The 21,909-nt window shown below is 40.5% G+C and overlaps 1 protein-coding gene across 11 annotated transcripts in view; it reads right to left on the bottom strand.

Moving 5' to 3' along the window:
- Desi2 (desumoylating isopeptidase 2) overlaps positions 1 to 21,909 on the bottom strand; it is a 49,543-nt gene that overhangs the window by 8,143 nt on the left and 19,491 nt on the right. For 8 of the 11 annotated variants that reach the window (XM_017598724.3, XM_006250317.5, NM_001013873.1 and 5 more), the window contains 3 exons: positions 11,209 to 11,281; positions 5,520 to 5,613; positions 3,914 to 4,055 (listed from right to left, as the gene is read on the bottom strand). In XM_017598724.3, coding sequence (XP_017454213.1) covers positions 3,914 to 4,055; positions 5,520 to 5,613; positions 11,209 to 11,281 — 309 coding nt within the window. Of the gene's footprint in view, positions 1 to 2,979; positions 3,447 to 3,913; positions 4,056 to 5,519; positions 5,614 to 11,208; positions 11,282 to 21,909 lie in introns of those variants that run through there. The other 3 variants (XM_039090530.2, XM_063272137.1, XM_039090532.2) reach the window with 2 other exon arrangements.

Below are 21,909 nucleotides of genomic sequence, written 5' to 3'. Positions count from 1 at the left end.
CTACCACCCACATCCCCTTCAGCTGCAGCCTATGCTTTCACCCATCACCCATCACCCATTTGTTTCTAGGAAGCTCAGCGGGTTCTAGAGGCCCTGAGGAACACAAGACCCACGGTCCCTGGCAGCAGGGGGCCATGGTCAGCACAAGGCCTGGAGGCCTGGCTAGCCTTTGGCCTGAGGACTCTAGGGGTACAAGTAGGTGTCAGCTGGACTCCTTGGCTATAACCTGCTGTGCTCCTCTGCTGGCTTTTTATTCTTTACAGGTCCTTAAGGGAGTCTTGTCCCTCTTAGGTCAGAGAGTGAGAGGCAGGCCAATGACAATGTTTACTTTACCCTCTTACCTTCTTGGCTCTCACACATATAAAAAAAATGGGCTTAACTGAGTCCATGCTCCACTGCCACTTTGACAGTTTGTCTCTAGTCATACTAAAGATTATGATCATGTGATATGAAGCTAGTATTTTAAAATATTTGAAAATACTAGAGGTTTCAAAGTTTCTTACATCAAAGAGGTAGCTGACATTTACAAAGCTGGCAACTGTACAACACAATCTTAAGATTCAGAAGTGTCCTTAGTTCTTCTTCTCTTCTAGCTAAGAGGAAGATGGGTGCCTTCACTTACTCAGGCAGTATGTTCCGACCAGTTTTGATTGCCCAGCACCTATCACATTCCCTAAACTGGAGTGTAAGTTACCATTTGGGCGCTGAGGATTAAACTTTGGTTCCCTTGGGAGAGCAGCTAGTGCTCTTAACTCCTAAGAGTTAAAAACTCTGGGTCAAAGCCCATTAGTAGGTTATTAGCATTGTAAACATATTTTTAAAAAATGAAGCAGACTATTAATAGTGCGGTAACTGTGATACTTATCTTCTGTGCATTTGTAGACACAGGTCATAACACGTTTTTACCATGGCTATTCATCAGGCAGTATTTAGTTTATACCGTATGACGCACAATGCTGTCACTTGGACCAACCACCAAACAGAAAAGCCTCTGGGCAGGTCTGTGAGGGATTATCCAGCAGGTTAGATCACTGAGGGGAGAAGACACCCTCACTCGGACAGCACCACCCATATGCTGGAGTCCCAGACACTGCACAAAAAGGAGAAAGGAGACTCTGCTCCTGACTTCACGTGCAGTACAACTGTGGTCCAAGGGCAGGCTGCATCCTCCTCAGCTAGCAGCAGAACTGGTGATACGAGCCACATAAAACTGGTTCCTCAGGCATCAGATGTCTAACTACAGATCATGGAGTCTATACTATGGTTTCAGAAAGCTGACGAGGGCAGGCAATGTATGGTGGGGTAGAGTTCCTGAGAGGCCAACCTGGATGAAGCTGTGACGGTGAACCCTAGTTTGTAATGGGGACCCCAGTTAGTTGGAGATGCCAGAATCTGGGAGTTCCCTTAGGAATGCTGCATGCACGAGGTGGAACTGGCACCAGAGAGAACACATGTGCGGAGGCAACAGAGCTGGGGAAGTGGACTCTCCAGCCCTTTGGGTCGTGAATGAGTCCGTCAGGAGTCCCTAACGCCAGAGATGGTGCTGGGGGTTAGGTGTTTTCCTTGGTCCTGGTCTGACCATTTTTTGTTACGCTCCACTTTAAACTGGAGTGTTTATTCTGAGCCGCTCCACTGTGTGCTGTCAGTGGGAACTTGATTTTATGTGAGAAAAGCTCACAGTTTAGAGATCAGAGTTATACTTTGAGCTGGTGTTGGAACAGCCCAAGACTATAGGGACTTCTGAAGTCAACTGAATAGATTTTGCATTATGAAATGTTGTGAGCGTCTCGGGACAAGGAGCTTGAATATCAATGCAACAAGGAGCAAACACATGAAAGTTAATATTGTCAACTTATGAGACTGAAGGTAAGTAAACAGATAAACCTCTCTGAGGGACTAGGTCACTGGGACAAATGTGGGCAGCACAATCCATGCACTGGAGTCCAGGATACCAAAGTGAGCTGAGTGCCAGGGACCACTTCTCTCTCCTTTCTGACTGTGGATGCAATGTCATCAGAGGTCCCAGGAGGTTCCTGCTGCCACTCGTCCCCTACCACGAGGGACTTGCACGTGAACTAAACTATAAATCAAAATAAATTCTGTTTGTTTGTTTGATAGAGTCTCTCTACATCGTCCTGGATGGCCTGGGACTATATATAGACCAGGCTGGCCTCAATCTCACAGATATCTGCCTGCCTCTGCCTTCTGAAGCCAGCAGTAAGAAATTAGTTGAATATTATACTGTCACAAGAGGACTGTTCAGCTGAGAAAAGAAATGAGAAACATTTCCATATACTGCTGCTGAATGAACTCTAGGACATAAATGGCTTCCCTTATCTGATGTTGTAGTTTCAGTTCTGACTTGTCAACTTTGAGTCTAAAGAACGTTTTTAAGAGTGACTGCATCATGCTGGGCCTGATGGCATATGCCTTTAATCCCAACACTTGGGAGGCAGAGGCAGAGACAGGTAGATCTCTGTGAGTTCAAACCCACCTCCCTCTCACCCCAAAACCCTTTCTCTGTATAACTATGTGCATAGCATTATGATGTTTTGTCGTTAAATTTCATGGCAGGTATTTATGTGTAATGGTTTGAATGAGAACTGTTCTTATAGTCTTGGGCACTTGAATACTCAGTCCTGTTGGTGGTAGTGTTAGCAAGGCTCAGGAGGTGTGGCCTTGCTGGAGGAGGAACTATGCCTCGAGGGGCGGGTTCAGAGCTTAACACCTCGCCCACTCCCAGTGTGCTTTTTCCCTGTTTGGAGCCTGTGGTTCAAGTTGTGAGCTTGTAGCACCCAGTTCCTGTCATCATGCCTGCTTCCTGCTGCCATGCCCCCTCACCACAACGGACTCTTACTCTCTGGAACCACAAGCCAAGTGAACCCTACCTCCTAAGTTGCTTAGATCATGGTGTTTTATCACAGTAACAGAAAAGTAACTAAAACATCACGTATACAAAAAATACAATAAAGGCAGGTATGATGACGAAGGCCTTTAATCTCAGGACTCAGGAGGCAGAGGCAGGCGGATCTCTGATTTCAAGGCCATACTGGTCTACAGAACAAGTTCCAGGACAACCAGGGCTACACAGAGAAACCCTGTCTTCAAACCAAAACCAAAACCAAAAAAGGGAAAGAAAGAAAAGAGAAGGAAAAGGTTTCATCGAGTTAAGGTTTCAAAGTTCATGTACTAAGTGTGGCTGTTAGCTCAGGGCACTACTGAAAGGCACAGCACTTAGAAGGGGGAGGGCCTAGTAGGAGGAGGTAGGTTGGGGGGTAGGGACACCTCTGACAGGACAGGAGACAGCAGCTCCTTCCCCAGCTTTTCTCTTTCTTGGTGACTGGACTTCGTTCTGCGTAGTTGCCACAAAGACAAACTGGTGCCAGAGGCCCCGAACAATGAATGGCACTCCACTATGAATGGAAATATGTCTTTTCCTTAGGTATCTGCAACAGGTATAGAATGCTAACATAGAATGCAATCAAATGAGTAAAAGGTAATTATTTGTAATCAATCTACCCACTACAAAAGAATGACCAAAATCACCACTTCAACTCTGATGACTCTAAAATTGCCAACTCTGGAACAATCAGCCACATTGGATAAAGAAATACAGTAATTTTATGCACTGAACAATTAGGGGAAAAACACCAAGGTTGAACACAGTGATAGAGAAGTGTACCAGGAAAGCATTATGTGAAGAACGTTTAAGAATGAAATCGAGCTGGGTGGTGTGGTGCACACCTTTAATCCCAGCACTATGGAGGCAGGCACAGGCAGATCTCTGAGAGTTCAAGGCCAGCCTGGTCTACAGAGTGAATTCCAAGACAACCAGAACAACACAGAGAAACCGTCTTGAAAAACAAAACAAAACAGAACCCAAAACAGCCAAGCAGCTCGAGGCCTGCCTCACCTCTGACAGGGCGGAGGAGAAGTGGTTGCAGTTCTTGTGCATCAGATGGTAGGCGTTGCCTTTGTACTCTTTCCCCAGCTCTTCCACAATCTTTTCTATGTCATCTTCCAGGAAGTCCGTACTCCCTAGAACAACAGCTTCTCTTAAAGAACAACAACAAAAACCCAAATAAACAACACAAAACAAAGTTGGGTGAGTTTTGCTTATATATTTTATTTATAATAAGCATAATTAAATGCATATTTACTTCAGGCATAGTGGAATAAATAATATAGGGCTGACATATTTAGATTAAAGGTAAGTGGGATACTTAAAATTTTCAATGATTTTAGTTTCTATTTTGCTTTATGAAACATATTATTAGAGAACCATATTTAAAGCTAAAAATATCCCAGCTAAATACTGGGGCTAACCATATTTTCATGAAAAAAGACCTTTGGTGTTAACTGTTCTTGTGCTACGCTGAGGCAAGTCCTAAGATCCTTCAAAACAGCAAATGTAAACACGCCAGTATATTTCCTGGAAAATGTAGCAGAAATTACTCAATAAAAGACAGAATTTTATATATAAGCTAGTTGTAAAAAAAAAAAATCTAAAAATTATTAGAACATCACTTTATCTGGCACAGTTTATGCCATTTTACCTGGCATTGTTATGTACAAATGTTTTAACCCAGTGCTGAGGTACAAGGGCTATGTGCTCAGAAGTGTTGTAGCCCTATTCTGAGTTATCTGTTTTATTCTGGGAAATCACTAGTACAGACCCAGAAGTTTCTTTAAAGTTTCCTGAAATGAAGACTCTAAGCATCATTTTAGATTTAACAATTAAGGAATAAAAAGGATGACTAAGTGGGCTGGAGAGATGGCTCAGCGGTTAAGAGCACTGACTGCTCTTCCAGAGGTCCTGAGTTCAATTCCCAGCAACCACATGGTGGCTCACAACCATCTGTAATGAGATCTGATGCCCTCTTCTGGTGTGTCTGAAGACAGCTACAGTGTACACACACACACACACACACACACACACACACACACACACACACACACACACACACACACACAGTAAATAATAAAATCTAAAACAATAAAAAGGTTGACTAAGAAAGGGGAAGGCCCAGACAGCCTGCTGGTTTAGGATTTCCCCTGCACTGATGCTATCGGTACCAGTTTCCAGGTTAATCAGTTCGGTTATTCTGAATTTACAAGTGTTTCTTTCATTGGGGAAATAGAGATTTTATAGTAGGTCGTAATAAAAATCCCACCTTATTCACTCTCCCTCAGAAATAGGGAGCTTAGGCAGGAGATCCTTAGGCAGGAGTTTCCTAAGGCAGAATTCCTAAGCTAAACAAAGACAACTGTATTTGAGAAGCAGACAAAAAACAACAGAGATCCTGAACAAGAGCGAGACGGGCTTTCCAGACATTATTTCATTTTCCATTTTTATGTAACAACTCAGTTCAATTTAATTTAAACAAAGTGTCAGCCATTAAACCATATTTAAGACTATTTAATTTTCTAAATATTTTATCTACAGGATATACTCTTTATACCCCCAAACTAACTCTGCCACCTACAACAGTGTAACAGAAATTACCCTCCCTACTTACTTAAATTTAAATGTTTCTCCTAGCTCAGCAGCATTTCCTGGGGAAATTTCAAATATTCCAGAAAAAGGATAAGGATGGCCACCATAAGCGAATTCTGAAAAGATACAAGGCGAAATGTAATCAGAATGCTAAACCAGCCTTAAAATACTACGAAAATAATATAATCTGAATAATTTTCAGCGTATAAAGTACTTTTGGCAAGGTCCTGTTTATGTATCACCTATACAGACACTTCAAAATGCTTGTGACTGCGCTAATACTGCTCTGAACCTACAATGGCAGGAGAGTGACCACTCTCTGTGGTGCCACCACCCCAGAAGGCCAGCAGCTCAGGACCTGACTGGAGAAACTGAGACGTGCGTTGTTTTGGTTTTGTGTGCCCCACGCTGGGCTGCAGGCATCCACCCAACCTGAACTACACTGGATTAGGGGGAAACACTACTGCACCAAGCATGGTGTGTGTCTATATTCTTAGCTCTCAGGAGGCAGGAGATTGTGAGTTCTAGGCTAGACTGGGTTACTCCTCCTGAGTTCCAGGCAAGTCTGAACGATATATAACCCCAGACCCTGTCTGAAACAAAACAAACATCAAACCTGAATCACAGTAAGGTGCCAATTATTAATATATAGCCATCCCCACATTCTTCACAGCAAGTCTTACAGGAAGGAGGGCACTATCTGTCCATTCTAATACAGGCACTTCCGGTCAAATGTGCTCATCCACAGCAGAAATGCCGATAGTTTCAAATCAGGAAAGAACCAAAATTTCTGGCTTCCATTCTGGTTTCTCATTTAGATATTAAGTATTAAAATCTTAGTAGAATAAGCAATTCCAATACTTAAGTTAACCCTCTCACTTAAGATTTACTAAATTAAAGGCCCTGGGTTCGGTCCCCAGCTCCGAAAAACAGAACCAAAAAAAAAAAAAAAAAAAAAAAAAGATTTACTAAATTACTGGATGTGTGGTGCATGCCTGTAACTCAGAGCTAGAGGAGAGGAGGTAGGAAGACTATTAAAGCTTGAGGACAGTTTGGTCTACAGTGTGAGTTCCAGATGGGTCAGAGCTACATAGCAACATTGTCTCAAAATACTTAACTAAATGGATACATTTGTTAAATATGTAGTCTTAAAGATTTATTTATTTATTATATATAAGTACACTGTAACTGTCTTCAGATACACCAGAAGAGGGCATCAGATCTCCTTACAGATGGTTGTGAGCCACCATGTGGTTGCTGGGAATTGAACTCATGACCTCTGGAAGAGCAGTCGGGTGCTCTTAACCGCTGAGCCATCTCTCCAGCCCAAATATGTAGTCTTAAGACAAAATAGGAAAAAACAAGGCAGATGAGGTTTAGTTTTTCAGATTTAAATTTTACTTGAATGTGTGTGTGTGTGTGTGTGTGTGTGTGTGTGTGTGTGTGTGTGTGTATCTAGATGTATATGCCACCGAGTATGTGCTGACACCTACAGAGGGCAGAAGACGACAATGGATGTCCTGGAACTAGAGTCCCAGTTAGTTCGGAACTGTAGCCCCCACCTCCACACTCAAGACAGCAGAGCTCTGGTCCTCTGGAATAGCAGGAAGTACTCTTAACCATGAAACTCCCAAGTTTAACGTGTCATTCACACATTCTGTAGCCTTTTTTTTTTTTTAAATGATGTAGATCACTTAATTTTGAAATATACACTAGCTACTTTTTCTTTTTTTAAAGAAAGGATTTTGTTAGGTACCCTAGGCTGACCTGATTAACTATATAGCCCAGGCCAGCCTTGAACTTGTCATTCTCTAGTCTCTGCTCCCTAAATGCCGAGACTGTAGGTGTTCACTTCTACGCCTGCTCTAAAGTTTGTCTCTTTGGTCTTCATGTACGAATTCATTCTGGCCTCAAACCCACAATCTTTTTTCCTTAGTGCTGGGATAGAACCACATTTTACACACACCACCACACCACCACCACCACCACCACCACCACCACCACCACCACCACCACCACCACCACCACCACCACCACCACCACGTCCTGTTTCTCTCTAAGAGTCAGTTAATTTTTCTATATAACTTTTAATTAAAATATTATATATGCTGAGGTTGGATTTGGTAAGAACCAGTTTCTCTGTGTAGCTCTGATGTCCTTGGACTTAGAGGTCTGTCTGCCTCTACCACCACCTGGCTTCACACTTGGAGTTTTAGGAAGATAAAGGTCCTTTCCATGAACATGTTTTGAATCATATTTTTGTTTTTAAATTATTTTATGAGTGGAGTACATACTATATACAGGTATAGAGCACTGAACTTTTTTAAGAACATTTGAGTTCAAATCCTAGGTCTGTGAGTTATTAGCAGTATGAATGGTGGCAGGAGAACCTCAATTTGTTTTTCTAAAAAGGCCACATTCTCCTACCTCATGGCGTGATCATATAGTTGTAAAGTTCACAACACTATGGAAACCATAACATATAATTTAGATTTAACCAAAAAGGAGTAACACAACTTAGGCAAAGACCAGACAGGAAACCTCCGGCCCATAATCCCACCCACTGTAATATTCGAGTCCCTGAAATCCTAGCTGAAGGCCCTCATTGGTTCTTGGGGTTAATGAGCATTCCCATTCCAAATAGACAAATCTTTATAGCCCAGAATGAATGCTAAACTACAGCTGGAAGCAACTGATGTAAAGAAACAGACAGGGGCAAGGACCACAGCCCAGAGGCAGCACCTGCTTTAGAAGTATGAGGTCCTGGATTCAACTGCCAGCCCCTCCCAACTCCTACACAGAGGCAGCGGGGACATGCCACTGAAAGTGGAGTTTTTCTTTAAAATTAGTGAGCAGGCAGGTAGGTACTTTATCCTGGGTAAGCTAATGTATTCCAGGTCACGAAGACCGCCTAGCTCATGCAAGTGCAGGACCTTCTGCTAAAAGGCAATGCTGCAGACAGCATACCATGACAGGGACTGCCAGGAGCAGGCCAGGATGGAGACAGCTCAGAAGCCTACAGCAGCTCCTTGTAAAAAAGGAGGGCATCTGGGACCCTGAGAAGCAAGAGACACACTCTTCCAGGGGACCAGTCATCTGAAATAAGGGACTATCTGCAGCAGGCCGGGATGGAGATATCTTAGTAGCCTGTGACAGCTCTTTGTAAAAAACAGCTGTTCCCATTTCTCCTAACCCTAGCCCTGGACAACAGCTATATAGATTTCATTTGTGCATAACTGCCTTTCAGTTGGCCTTGGTATGCATAATTATTCTATTACATCTGACTTTCCTATTTCTTTCTCCTTCTGTTCTGGTGAATTCTGTGAAACTAGATGTTCCTTGATGTAATGATTCTTAAACAATTAAAAATTGAGGCACAGGGGTTGGGGATTTAGCTCAGTGGTAGAGCGCTTGCCTAGCAAGCGCAAGGCCCTGGGTTCGGTCCCCAGCTCCGAAAAAAAAGAAAAAAAAATTGACGCAAAGGAGCACAGCACAACACAGCACAGCACAGCACAGTCCCAATGGCCCAGGTGCATGTTGTGTGTTCTCCACTTGGAAACAATGTAATAACTGCACAATGGTAGTTCCAGATTAATGCTTGACTTGCAAAGAAAGTTTGAATAAATCATTAGAAAATGAAATAGAGCCAACATTGGGACTCCAAGGAAGGTAAAAGTTATTGAAGTTCGGAAATAAGTTTTACATAACATTTGAGAGTGGTTCCTGGATAAGGACGTATAGAATGCATAAAATGATATACTAGTAAAACTAATTCGCAACACTGGGACTCCAAGGAGAGCCATTGTGTGCAATGTGCAGCAGCAGAAAGCCAGCGGAACTGCTGACTTAAGGGTTAACTTGACTCTTTCTGGCCACTTCCTGGCAGCTTTGCCCATGTCATTTATCATTGGAACTTCACAGGAAAATGCAGGTAGCTGACCTCGGAGCTCTGAGCTCTGAAGTATAATAAATCAAAAGTTAAAGTTTAGATAATGATAAGTTTACAACTATTATTATTTTGGCCACAGGCCTGGGAATTGGGGAAACTTGAAACTTTGAGGAACAACTATAATTCGTAATTCTTTGTGGAATATGGTTATTCTTTTGAATTTAATTTGGCAATGATTATACAATGTCTTTTTCTACCTGCTTTTGGAGTTATCAATAAAAGACTGGGGCAAGAGAAAGGCTAGGGAGGGAGTGACGGATTGAGTAAGAGAGCATGTGTGAGAATGTGAGAGCATGTAAAGAGCAAGTGGAGAATGAGAGAGTGAGGTACGCATGAGATATGTGTGTGTGTGTGTGTGTGTGTGTGTGTGTGTGTGTGTAGAAGTGTGTGAATGAAAGAAGAGAGAATGTGGTGTGTGTGAGATGTGAGAGGTGTGTGTGAAGAGAGCGTGAGAGAGTGAAAGGGGAACGAACAGAGGTGTGTAGGAGTGTGGGAATTCGAGAAAAGCAGAGTGCTCAAGAGAATGCACAGTATGTGTAGCCGTAAGCTGTGAGCAGGTGAGTGAGAGAGAGAGACTTTAAGCCTTGAAAAATTGCCTGTCATTTTGTACCTGAATAGCTGTCTGTGTCTGTTTTTAATGCGCCTTCCAGAGATTCCTGCTTCCAGTTGAGAACTCTGATCCTGTGTCGAGGCTGCACCCAGACAAGGCAAGCTTATGTATGTATATACACAACGATGTATAACTCTAACTCTGAGAAAAATGCTAGGTGTTACTGAAGGCAAGATTTGCTCAACAATGTTTTAGACTTTATTGACGCTCACAAGCCTGCCAAGTCAAACGTTCTACTCAAACACCCTCAAAAAATTGGTACTTCAAATTTGACACGTCTAAAATGATTACTTTTGTTATGTAGTTTTTCGAAGTGTAGAAGTTTCTTAGAAACTCTTATACATAGTAAAGAAGAACAATCATGGTTTAACAACTTCATAAAGAAGGGCTTGCTTTTTGTTTTTGACGCAGGGTCTTATTGTGTAGCTCTGGCTGTCCTGGAACTCACTCTCATACCAGGTTGGCTTTAAACTCACACTAATCTCTCTGCTTCTGCCTCCTGAATACTGGGATTAAAAGTGTGTGTCGCCACACCTGGTTAAGAAAATGTCTTAGAAGACATAGTAATTAGAAAAGGTAATGAGGGGTTGGGGATTTAGCTCAGTGGTAGAGCGCTTGCCTAGGAAGCGCAAGGCCCTGGGTTCAGTCCCCAGCTCCAAAAAAAAAAAAAAAAGAAAAAGAAAAGAAAAGGTAATGAACAAATGAACCCTTTTGTATTCTACCACAGACAGTTTTCCAAACAGTATAAACAAGTGTGGGAGTTTATTCTACTTTCTGCAATAACATTTATAAGTTGCTTAAAAGAAAAGACACAGAAAACAGCCTAACATCATGTTCTGTATTTGTTTGTTTGTTTATTTGTTTATTTATTTATTTATTTATTTATTTATTTATTTATTTATCTATTTTTAAAGATTTATTTATTCATTACATATGAGTACACTGTAGCTGACTTCAGACACACCAGAAGAGGGCATCAGATCTCTCACTACAGATGGTTGTGAGCCACCATGTGGTTGCTGGGATTTGAACTCAGGACCTCTGGAAGAGCAGTCAGTGCTCTTAACCACTGAGCCATCTCTCCAGGCCCTGTATTTATTTTTAAGCTGGCAGAATCCTCAGAAAACAAATTTAAACTATGTGCACACATACCTCTGCCATATACTTCAATTCCAGAATGAAAAACTCCAATTCCGATAGATGAGGTGTATTCATTCATCCAGTACTAAGGAGAGAAAAAACAACTTTAGAATATCATCATCTATAGCCCAACTCTACAGGACAGGAAGATTATAAACCCAAGTCTTGGTATTTTCCTTTCCAATGCTGAAAATCTACCAAGAGCAGCCTAGTCTATTCTCCTACATCTTGGAAGCCCTTCCTGTGTATAGACAAAGGTTTCACCTTGAGTCCAGCATCTTACTTAGGGCTTAGCACATAATAAATAAAACTTAAATGAAATAAAATCTAAATTTGAATAATCAGGTTGGTATAAAATTGACATAAAAGTGTCATTAGCAATTAAACAGCACATACAGAGAGAGCCCCAGGGCATGACGCTGCCTCTGATCCCGGGGTTCAGGGACAGAGGCAGGTAGATCTCTGTCAGCTCCAGGTCAGCCAGATCTTTACAGTGAGTTCCAGATTAGTCAGAGCTATACAGTGAGACCCTATCTTACAAACCAACCCAACCCAACCCAAACCAACCAACCAACCAATCAATCAACCAACCAACCATCCAACCAACCAACCAACCAACCATCCAACCAACCAACCATCCATCCATCCAACCAACCAACCAACCAACCAACCATCCATCCAACCAACCAACCAACCAACCAACCAACCATCCATCCAACCAACCAACCAACCATCCATCCATCCATCCATCCATCCATCCATCCAACCAACCATCCAACCAACCAACCAACCAACCAACCAACCAACCAACCAACCAACCAACCAAAAAGTACCACAAAGACACAAACATCTGGCTTTCTGTCTAATGTCCTTCTGCCCTAAACTTTTTCTTTCATACTTTAGTGAGTTCTTTCAAGGTGGGACACTTTATTCTTTGTAAATATTTATGGCTTTTATTCTATCCCAATTCAGCCTAAAGTTTGAAAGTAGGAACAAGCAGTGTGAAGTATAGAGAATGTTAGGAAGGTAGGAACGACCTTCCTACAATAGCATAAAGACAAACTTCCTAAGGAGGTAGGTACTATATGAAATGGGTCAACAAGAACAAACAAAATTTCCTCAGATACAAAGATTGGACTGGTAGGGGAGGGAAAATAATTAAAAAAAAAAAAAAAAACCAAAACCAAATCTAAGAACATGGAAGAGGAATAAAGACATACATTAGCAGCGTGTCTGAAATGATAGAGAATGACTATGAAAGGGGTCAAAAGGGTGGGCTGGAGAGGCTGAACCTAGAGGGAGGTAAATGAGTTATTAGCACATCACACCATACCTAGGGTGTTATAGACCTACTGGACCCTCCTGGATTAGACTGATGATCTGTCTTTAATGTTGCGTGCGATATATATCTCTTTATGTATGTGTACCTATGTACATACACGCATGCCAAGGTCAGACATCAACAGTGAGTCTCTCAAGTGCGTCTCCATTCTATTCTGTTCTATCCTATCCTATCCTATTCTATTGTAAGACAGGGGTCTCTCACTCACGCTCGAGTCTACTGACTGGCTGAACTGGTTGGTCAGCAAGCACTGGAGATGCTGGTACCATAGGATGACAGCTAAGAACAGCAGCAGCAAGGGGGTGGAGCTGGCCTGAACTTAGAGGACAATCTGGGTATGCTGCTAAGGGAGCCAGAGGAGTGACCCAAGCCCTTTGAAGGAGCCCAGGTGATTGTGAATGGATCCCAGATAATTGGACACTAAGCTATTTACACTCTTGGAGTTTGATTTTGTTTTGTTCAGATTGTGACTGTGCCCTGGTTCTTCCAGCTTGAAGTAATAAATTATTTTTTTATTTGTCAGGAGGCCACAGTTGAGAGACTTTGGATTTTAAAACACTTTGGACTTTAAAAGGGACTGGCTATTTTTAAAGGATTGTATTTTTAGTTGTTTGAATTTTTAAAGACTGTGGAACTTTTAAAATTTACGATATTTTATATTTTGATGGTTCTATTATTGTGAGGTCTTAGGGATGAATAAGAAAGGAAAGGTTGTTAGGCAGCGGTGGCCAGCCTGGTCTACAGGTTACCTTTATGTTAACTTGACATTAGCTTGGAGAGGAAGGAGCTTCAATTTAGAAAATGTCTCAAAAGCTGGACAGTTTCAAAGTCATGCTGGTTGGAGCAGTTGAGAGCTCACATCTTGATCCACAAGTATGAAGCAGAAATCTTAAGAGCTAGGAATCCTACCAGTCTTTGGGAACCTCAAAACTTGCCAGGCCATGCACCTCTTCTAACAGGCCACACCTCCTAATCCTTCACATAGCTCCACCAGCAAGGGCAGGGTGCATTCTCACTCACACCACCATAGGAAGATACCTTGTTTGTTGCCAAACAATCTGTGGATGACTGACCAAGTGCGGCTGGGGACTAACAATGTGGCTCGAATGTGCATAAAGCCCGAGTTTAATCCCCAGAAACAATGAACATGGAGGCACATGTGTATAATCCCAGCAATGGTATGTGGAGGCAGGAGAATCAGAAGTTCATGGTCATATTTGGGAGCACAGTAAATCAGAGGCCACCCTTGACTATCTGAGACCCTGTCTCAAAAATAAATAAGATCAGAAATACATCAAATTGTCAGCAGTTCTGTGATAGACTGACAGGGCTAGGAAGGAGTGGTATTTAAGATGATCCTTTCACTTTTGTATCTCAGGACTATTTTCCCGGGTGTTATGTATCATTTCAACCGTTAGGAAAAAAGCTGGGGATAGTGGCACACCTTTAATCCTGCCACCGGGAAGACAGAAGCTGGTGGATCTCTGTGAGTTCCAGGACAGCTAGGGCTATTATAAGAGAAGCCTTGTCCTGAAAAGGGGGAGATGGAAAGGTGGATATTTCTATAGTAGAACATTACAAACACTCACTTTCTGATACTTTAATACCACCTTCCAGAACATCATCACTGGGCCACAGTCACACTGTGGCCCATTTGGTGGCTTTGACTCATTACAACTGTTGCCAATCATGCCAAGATCTAAATTCAAAATTTCAACTCCAGGTTCTACTGACTGCACGATGCTTTTGCACTGCTGTGAATGCAAAAACTGAGTGAAGCAGGCTCACTGGGGAACTGTCTGATGGAGACATGTCAAAATGATACAGAAGTTAGCCACAAGTGGTTTCTATCCTGTGAAGAAAATTAAACACCAGAAACTTTTTTTTTTTTTGAAACAGGGTCTCACTATGTAATGCTGCCTGTCCTGGAACTCATTCTGTACCAGGCTGGCCTCAAACTCAGAAATTCATTCACCTGCCTCTGTCTCCTGAGTGTACCACCACCTGCTGCTTTGACCACCAGAAACTCTTAATAATGAACAAGTTGTGGCTGTTTGAATAAGAATGGCACTCATAGGCTCATACACTAAGTTTTTTTTTTTTTTTTTTTGGGTTCTTTTTTTCGGAGCTGGGGACCGAACCCAGGGCCTTGCTAGCAAGCTAGGCAAGCGCTCTACCACTGAGCTAAATCCCCAACCCCGTAAGTTTTTTTTTAAATTAATCATTCTATTCATTTACAGGTTTTTGTTTTGTTTTTTAAAGAAAATTAGACAGTAAAATATAGGTGCAAGGCAGAATTGGTTAAGCACCACTTTGCAGGCCTAATTTGAGTCAGTTAACAAATGGATGACACAAATCACTGGAAGAGAGATGGGTGAAAACTGATAATCACATGGTCTCAAGGTATTCCCTCGCCTCGCCTCCCACAAACCCTTAAGTCACAAAGAGAAATGACACATCTGCAATGGAAAAGTGTGGGGACATCACCCAACTCAAGTGACTAGAAAGTACTTAAGAGTGGGCCTCGCTGCTGTCGCGTCTCATACATATAAAGGCTGCATGTCTTTGGCTTTTCTTGAGAATGGTTTAAACAGAATAATAACAAAGAAGAATCATCTGAGTCTGGATGTAGTAAGACTGTGAGGAGAGACATGGTCTTTTAAATATGACAGGCGAATGACTACTGTTAGGAAAACATCATTAATTAATGAACCCTGACTAAGTCCTACAGTAAAAAGTATAAAAGCTAAAAAAGAATACTATTGGGATAGCCTGGGGAAATATGAAATAAAGTGGATTAAAAAGTATGATAGCAGTTAAGAATTTCCTGGGTATGATAAAGATATTGTCGTTAGGTAGAGTATCTTCTCCATAGGTATTAATTGCTATGTTAAAAAACTGGTCAATTTAGGCAAAGGGTACATGAACTGTAATTTTCTTTCAACTCTTCTGAAGAGCAAAACAAAACAAAACAAAGGGTGGGGGAAGGTTAGGTATGGTGGCACACACTGTAATTCTGGGTAGAGACCCAGGTAGAAGGACTGGGAGGAGGAGTTCCAGATGTTGCTGAAAACAAAGCAAAGCAAAATGGGGACTGACTCATGAAATGATTCGTTCTTTGCCCTCTTGCAGCAAGATGCCTTCCTAAGTTTTCACCTATTTTCCTTTTGTCCCCTTTTCACATAAAGAAAGCCGAAACACTGCAAAGGCTCAGGATTGTCTGCTTCTCTTTTCCAGTGGAGCACTGAACTGTTTATACAGTTTGCAGTCAGTACTTTGGTCTGTGTGCTACTGGTACCTTTGGCACTCACAGGCACTTACAGACCTTTATTCTGGGTACAGAGAGCTTTAAAGTAACAGTATCTCTTTCTTTCATGTGCACTTCTTTCAAAATACAGAACATTTTTAAAAAAGAGACATTTTTCAGTGTTGGTGCTGCTCAAAAAGACTCTAAGCAAGTACTAAATGAACTACTTCATCTAATGCCCACTATTAATTATAACTTCTCTTTTAGGTAGACAGTAGATTGTCTTCCAAGAGTGCTTTTTAATACATTTCTTGATGGGAATCTAAGTGCTTTATTAAAAAGGTAAACAATTTTGTGAAAAAGGTTATATTCAAATGGTAGCTTCTTGAAACACTTGGCAGAGTGAGGTCCCTGAACTCAGAAAATCGTTTATTCTCTTTCTTTCCATGAATGAAATAATTTTCTCCATACTTAAGGATTCCATGCTTGGAACTAATATGTACTTGTGAACTCTATAAAGTCAATCTAAACTTCAAGTCTTTATTTTCTAAAAACAGTTGCTATGTTTTTGGCACACTGTTTTCATAAATGAGAGGCTCTTAAAAAGGAGAAACAAGTGTCCTCAAATCTGGTCAGAACTTTTGATTTCCCAATGATGGCATGTGGTCTATCTAAAGCACCTGAAGAACTGCTGAGGCAGCATGATGATGAATAAGGGATAGCTTTCTTCACAAGGGGGTAGTATTACCTTCATATGGAAAGTTGGACAATCACATTTGTTTTGCTTAAGCTTCTAGAAAGCCACAATTTGCGAGAAAAGATTTTTTTTTTAAACAAAAATATTCCTTTGGACAGAATTAACAACTTAAGCACAATTCTCGTTCCTAATATCCTTTTTCTGTAAGCTTTTAATACTGTATAAGGCAGAAATGCTGTTGTTGCTTAGGCACTGCTTGCAATAACAACACATTACATGACTCCTATGACAAGGCCAGAATAAGCAAATCTATACAAATAGAAAATTAGAGAGTAGCTCCCACATTGCTCGTGCCTGCAGAGTTCGGGATATGAGGAGTGACTGCTGATGGATATATGTTTTCTGCTTATGACAATAAAACGTTTGTAAAGTTCTTACTGTAGGCCCCGCTAATTTCTAACAAGTGACTCAAGAACCATGTACAAGCACATTTTGAGAAAGGGTCTTGCTATATAACCCAGGCTAGTTGGAAATCACAATCTCCTGGCAGATAGAGTACAGATTTGTGACATCACTTTTGGCTAAGTATATTGTTTCATAAATACAAACTAGAGTTATCTGTTTTGATTGAACAAAATCTATTTTATACATGCTGTGAATCCCTCAGCAGTAAAATTTCCAAGTATAATACAGATTTTATTTTTTTTTAAATTGCCAATACAATTTTTTTACTTGTTAGCAAACTGAGAACAATCAATCATGAAGAAATAAGTTTCTATTTCCTTATTTTTAGGTTATCTAGTAAAACGTTATGATGAGAGGAACATTCATGTGCCACAATGTTGCTTTAATCAGTGGCAGTCCTCATATGACTCTGTAAGATTGTAACAGAGCTGAGAAATTCCTATTGCTCAGTGATGTAGCTGCTCTATTAAGGTAATGGTGCAATGCACTATTCCTAGCTTGTGGTGATGCTGGCATAAACAAACCTGGAAGTATGTATAAGATATAACATATTTTCTGTAAGTACAGCACACATAATTATAATAGTGCAAATGACTTGATAATGTTATGGTTTATATATTACTATACTTTTGGCTGTTATTTTACAATGTACTTCTCATACTTATTAAAAGAAAGGGGGATAGAGGGGAAACTCCCTGTAAAACAGATGCTTTATTATTTGAGTAAGAGTCTTATGTATCTCATATTTACCTTGCCTGTTACTGTATCCTTATGTACTATGTGCACTGGGTCTCAACCACAGCACCAGGCCATGACGATATGACTGGACTATTATACCATGTAGGTTTTGAAAGTATGTACAAAAAATTACCTGATAACACAAGCAGGTAATTAATGTATGTCCTGCCTTAATTGATATATGCCTCTATATAGGTTATGGATATAGCTCTTAATGAAAAAAAAATACAAATACCTCAAAAACTTTTCTAGCAACACCAACGTACAGTTTGTTCTTGAACTTTATAATCCTAAAGGAGCTGGAGAGATGGCTCAGCAGCTAAGAGCACTGGCTCTTCCAGAGGTCCTGAGTTCAATTCCCAGCACCCACATGGTGGCTCACAACCATCTGTAATGGGATCTGATGCCCTCTTCTGGTGTGTCTGAAGTCAGCTACAGTGTACTCATAAAAATAAAAATTAAAAAAAAATCCTAGTCAAAGTGTAAATAGATCATTTCTTAGATTATAGACTGGATATAAAAAAGTAACAATTCAGTGTGTGTGTGTGTGTGTGTGTGTGTGTGTACGGGATGGGAGTGGGAGGAGATGGGACTCAAATATATATTCTAGTCAGTCACCAATTCATACACAGCAGCAGCACATTTCTGAAAACTGCTTTGTTTCATTACCGAATGTATAAACAGATGCTTTTTTTTTGGTTGTGAGCATTTTCCTGAATACACTCAGCACAGAAGGGTAAGCCTTCCTTAGAGAGTTGGTCATAGAGAGATGCCCTCCAAATGTTTCTGCTCTTGCTTAGGCTTCCTAGATCTATTATTAGAGAACAGGCCTGGAAGGCTCACTCTTTACATAATGGCAGGCTGCCTGGGCCACACAGATTTAACTCAAGGTCAGCAAGCCTTATCAAGCCCTGCCTCAGCCAGCAGACAGTATGCATGAGGCCCTGTTTTAAGATTTAATGATTTAACTGTAAACAAGCTAATCGAATGAGCCTTTTACTGAATGAATTATTTCAGCTGTGAAATTCTGTGTAATGATTTATCATTCCAATTATTCATGCTGAAGAAACTAGTACCCTTTCACAGGTAAAGTCCGTAAATTAGCAGCAGCAGCTCTTTCTAACTTGTTTCTTCCTTGTCATCCCTTCCTTTGGGTGTTTGTTTTTCTGAGTCACAGACTTGCTACAGACTCAAGGCAGGCCTTGAACATGCTAACCGGAGTGTTAGGATTACAAGTATGGACCACCAGGTCTAGCTCTTTTAATTACTTTTATTATTCCTTTTTTGGGGGGGAATGTTCTGAGACACAGTTTCTCTGTATGGCCCTGGCTGTCCTGGAACTTACTCAGTAGACCAGAATGGCCTCTAACTTCAGAGATTTGCCTGCCTCTGCCTCTTGAGTGCTGAGACTAAAGGCACGCACCACCACTGACCAGCCTTATAGTTCTTAACATTACTTCTGAAAAAGTATTTTGCTACCATCAAAACTTATTTTACACAGCATCCAGAGCAAAATTTCCCTATAAAGCTTCTTAAATTTGCAATATGAAAATTCATGCTTTAGTAGAACACTGAGTATAATGTATTTGTTTAAATCCATTTTACAAACTAGAAACATTTTTCTAACAGAAAATATTATAAATATGCAAAGATGAAATCACGGCCAAGAACAAGCATCTATGAAAAACAAAACAAGCTGCTGAATTAGATTATGACTGGATGTTAGCAACATTTCTGTTAATTTGTGTTGAATATGACTGTATTGATTTTGTTGTCTAAATAGTAACAGATGCCAAAAGTTTAAACATAATACTTGAGAAAAATAGTGGATTATCCAGAATATCTCATCCAAACAAAAGCCTTAGATGCTGGCTTTTTATTTGAACCAGGGGAAGGTCACTTCTCCTCCCAGAGTGTGGTTCAACTAGAGTTGAGTGGACTAAGAACTCTTGCTCTGACACTAGGGACCAGGCCTGCAGAGAACTGGAACTCGAGGGGACAGATCGACTGAAGGAGGCTCCATGTTAAGTTTATGCTATGCTGGCTCAGAACACGATTCCCCAGTAATTGAGGGGAAAGGCAAACATTATTTGAAACTTATACTTTGTTTATTCTCAAATCCTGAGTATATCCAAAGAAAAGTCATAAAGTAGTCACTCTGTGATTCACAGAGGCTACAGCAAGTTGTCTCTGAAACCACAAAACAGAGGGGTCACCACACACACCATGTCAATCACCTCTGATCAGTTTAACATAAGGATATTTTTGGTGACCCCTGAGAGTCAATGAAAGGCTCACAATCTTCAATTCTAGTATGGAGAACACAGGAATTTCTTTCTCTAAATTTGAATTAATCAAGTTAGAAAATGTATCCAAATATTAGAACTAGCAGAAATAGCAGAGAAGACCCTGGATTCAGTGAAGATCTAGTTGTTTGGCCCTGGCTTGTTAGTAGATTTGTTAACTTTTTGAGGCTTTCATCTGTATCCAAAGGGGAGAAAAAAAAAAGAAAGAAAAGAGCACAAAAAAAAAAGAAAAAAAAAAAAAAGAAAGAAAAGAAAAAGTTAACTCAAAAATTCTAGAGCCTGAATACTTTGGTGTAAATATTGGTTTTGTTATTTACTAATTCAAATTTACTAACTTCTCTGCTCCTTGATGTCCATGTGTACATGCATGTTTGTAATAAACAAAATCACCCTAGAGAGCTGCTATGAGTGTTAAATAAATCAATAACATGCATGCTTAGAAGACCATATGACCCCTACCTAACATGAAGTGTCAGCAACAACAAACTTGGAACAAACCTGTAATAACAATACTCAGGAGAATTTAAAGTCATCGAGGCTACAGTCAGTCAACAAACAGAAAAAAAAAAAAAGATTAAGAAAAACAGAAAAAAGGAATCGGGATGTACTTTTTATATTGAAAAATGTGTGTCGAATGCCTCAATCCACTGTGAAGAAAAGGCCTATTATTTTTCAGTACACTAGGAAAGGCTGATGCACAAGTAGATCAATTCTGGTTATCTGCCAATCTGTGAATTCTTAAGAATTTTCATGATTCAGAGTTGAAGTTAAATTACCCAGGGTGGTGAGTCACTCACTGAAGAGCAGACAGTGTTACAGTCGGTTTGATTCTGCTTTATGACTTCTACAAGACTTATTTATATGCTGGGGAATGTAGGCTCAGTGCACGGCCTCCTGAAATAAGGCTGTATTTTACAGGCTGTGTATATCTGTGGTGGGCATGAGAGGACTAGAAACCCCAGTCTCAGTCTAGGGAGATGGTAAGTGCACAGATAGGCCAAGACAGGGAGGGCCACTGATACCATGAAGCCTTACTCATTCACATCTAGAAGACTTTGAAAGAAAAAAGTATTCCATAGTATTAACAAACAAAGGAAACAATAGGAAAGATATGTAGGAAGGCAATAAATACGTAATGATTATTTTGGGTACAATTTTTCTTCAATATAAAAATTGGCCTAAATACTTCTATTTTAAACTGCTGTATACTAAATGAATTTATTGCCCTTTTATTCTTTTGACAAGAAACCTTTCATTAAACTTCACTTTAGTCAATGAGTTGCCTTATCAATTTAAGAAACCCTTATGCTTCCAGTTTGAGACTGACAATGACATATGCTATTTCCCTGGTTTGGAACTTGGAACTTTGGACTTGGAACCAACTTCTGTCCACAACAGTGTCAAACAACCTGGATACATGTAAAGTATGGCTGTTTTCCTCCAAAGCTATAGAAAAGTGTTTATGTAAGATATTAAGTGGAATGTTTGACTTGCTTCCCCAGCCCCCCAAAAGGCTCATGAAACACAAAGTATTTCATTTATTGAGTTTAAAAGCCCTAAATAAACCATGAATAATGGAGGCTAATTAATTACCACAGTACCATCTCCCATAAACTGTCCTTAGTGATCAAGCATTACAAGTTATTATATAAAATCATTTCATTATAATATCACTCAGTACTAAAAAACCTTTAAGTTTAAAAGTACTAATATCCTTTTATTTTGTTTTGTTTTGTTTTGTTTTTTCAAGAGATGGTTTCTTCGTGTAGCCCTGGCTGTTCTGGATCACTCTGTAGACCAGGCTGGTCTTGAACTCACCTGCCTCTGCCTCTTGAGTGCTGGGATTAAAGGAGTACACCACCACTGCTCCTCTTGAAAATGTGTTTTAATTTGAGGTTCCTAGTGCTCAATTACTTCA

The sequence above is a fragment of the Rattus norvegicus genome, chromosome 13, assembly GCF_036323735.1.
Source record: "Rattus norvegicus strain BN/NHsdMcwi chromosome 13, GRCr8, whole genome shotgun sequence".
Classification (NCBI taxonomy): Eukaryota; Metazoa; Chordata; class Mammalia; order Rodentia; family Muridae; genus Rattus; species Rattus norvegicus.
Note: the sequence above shows the minus strand (reverse complement) of the source record. Positions and strands in the feature narration are given on the sequence as shown.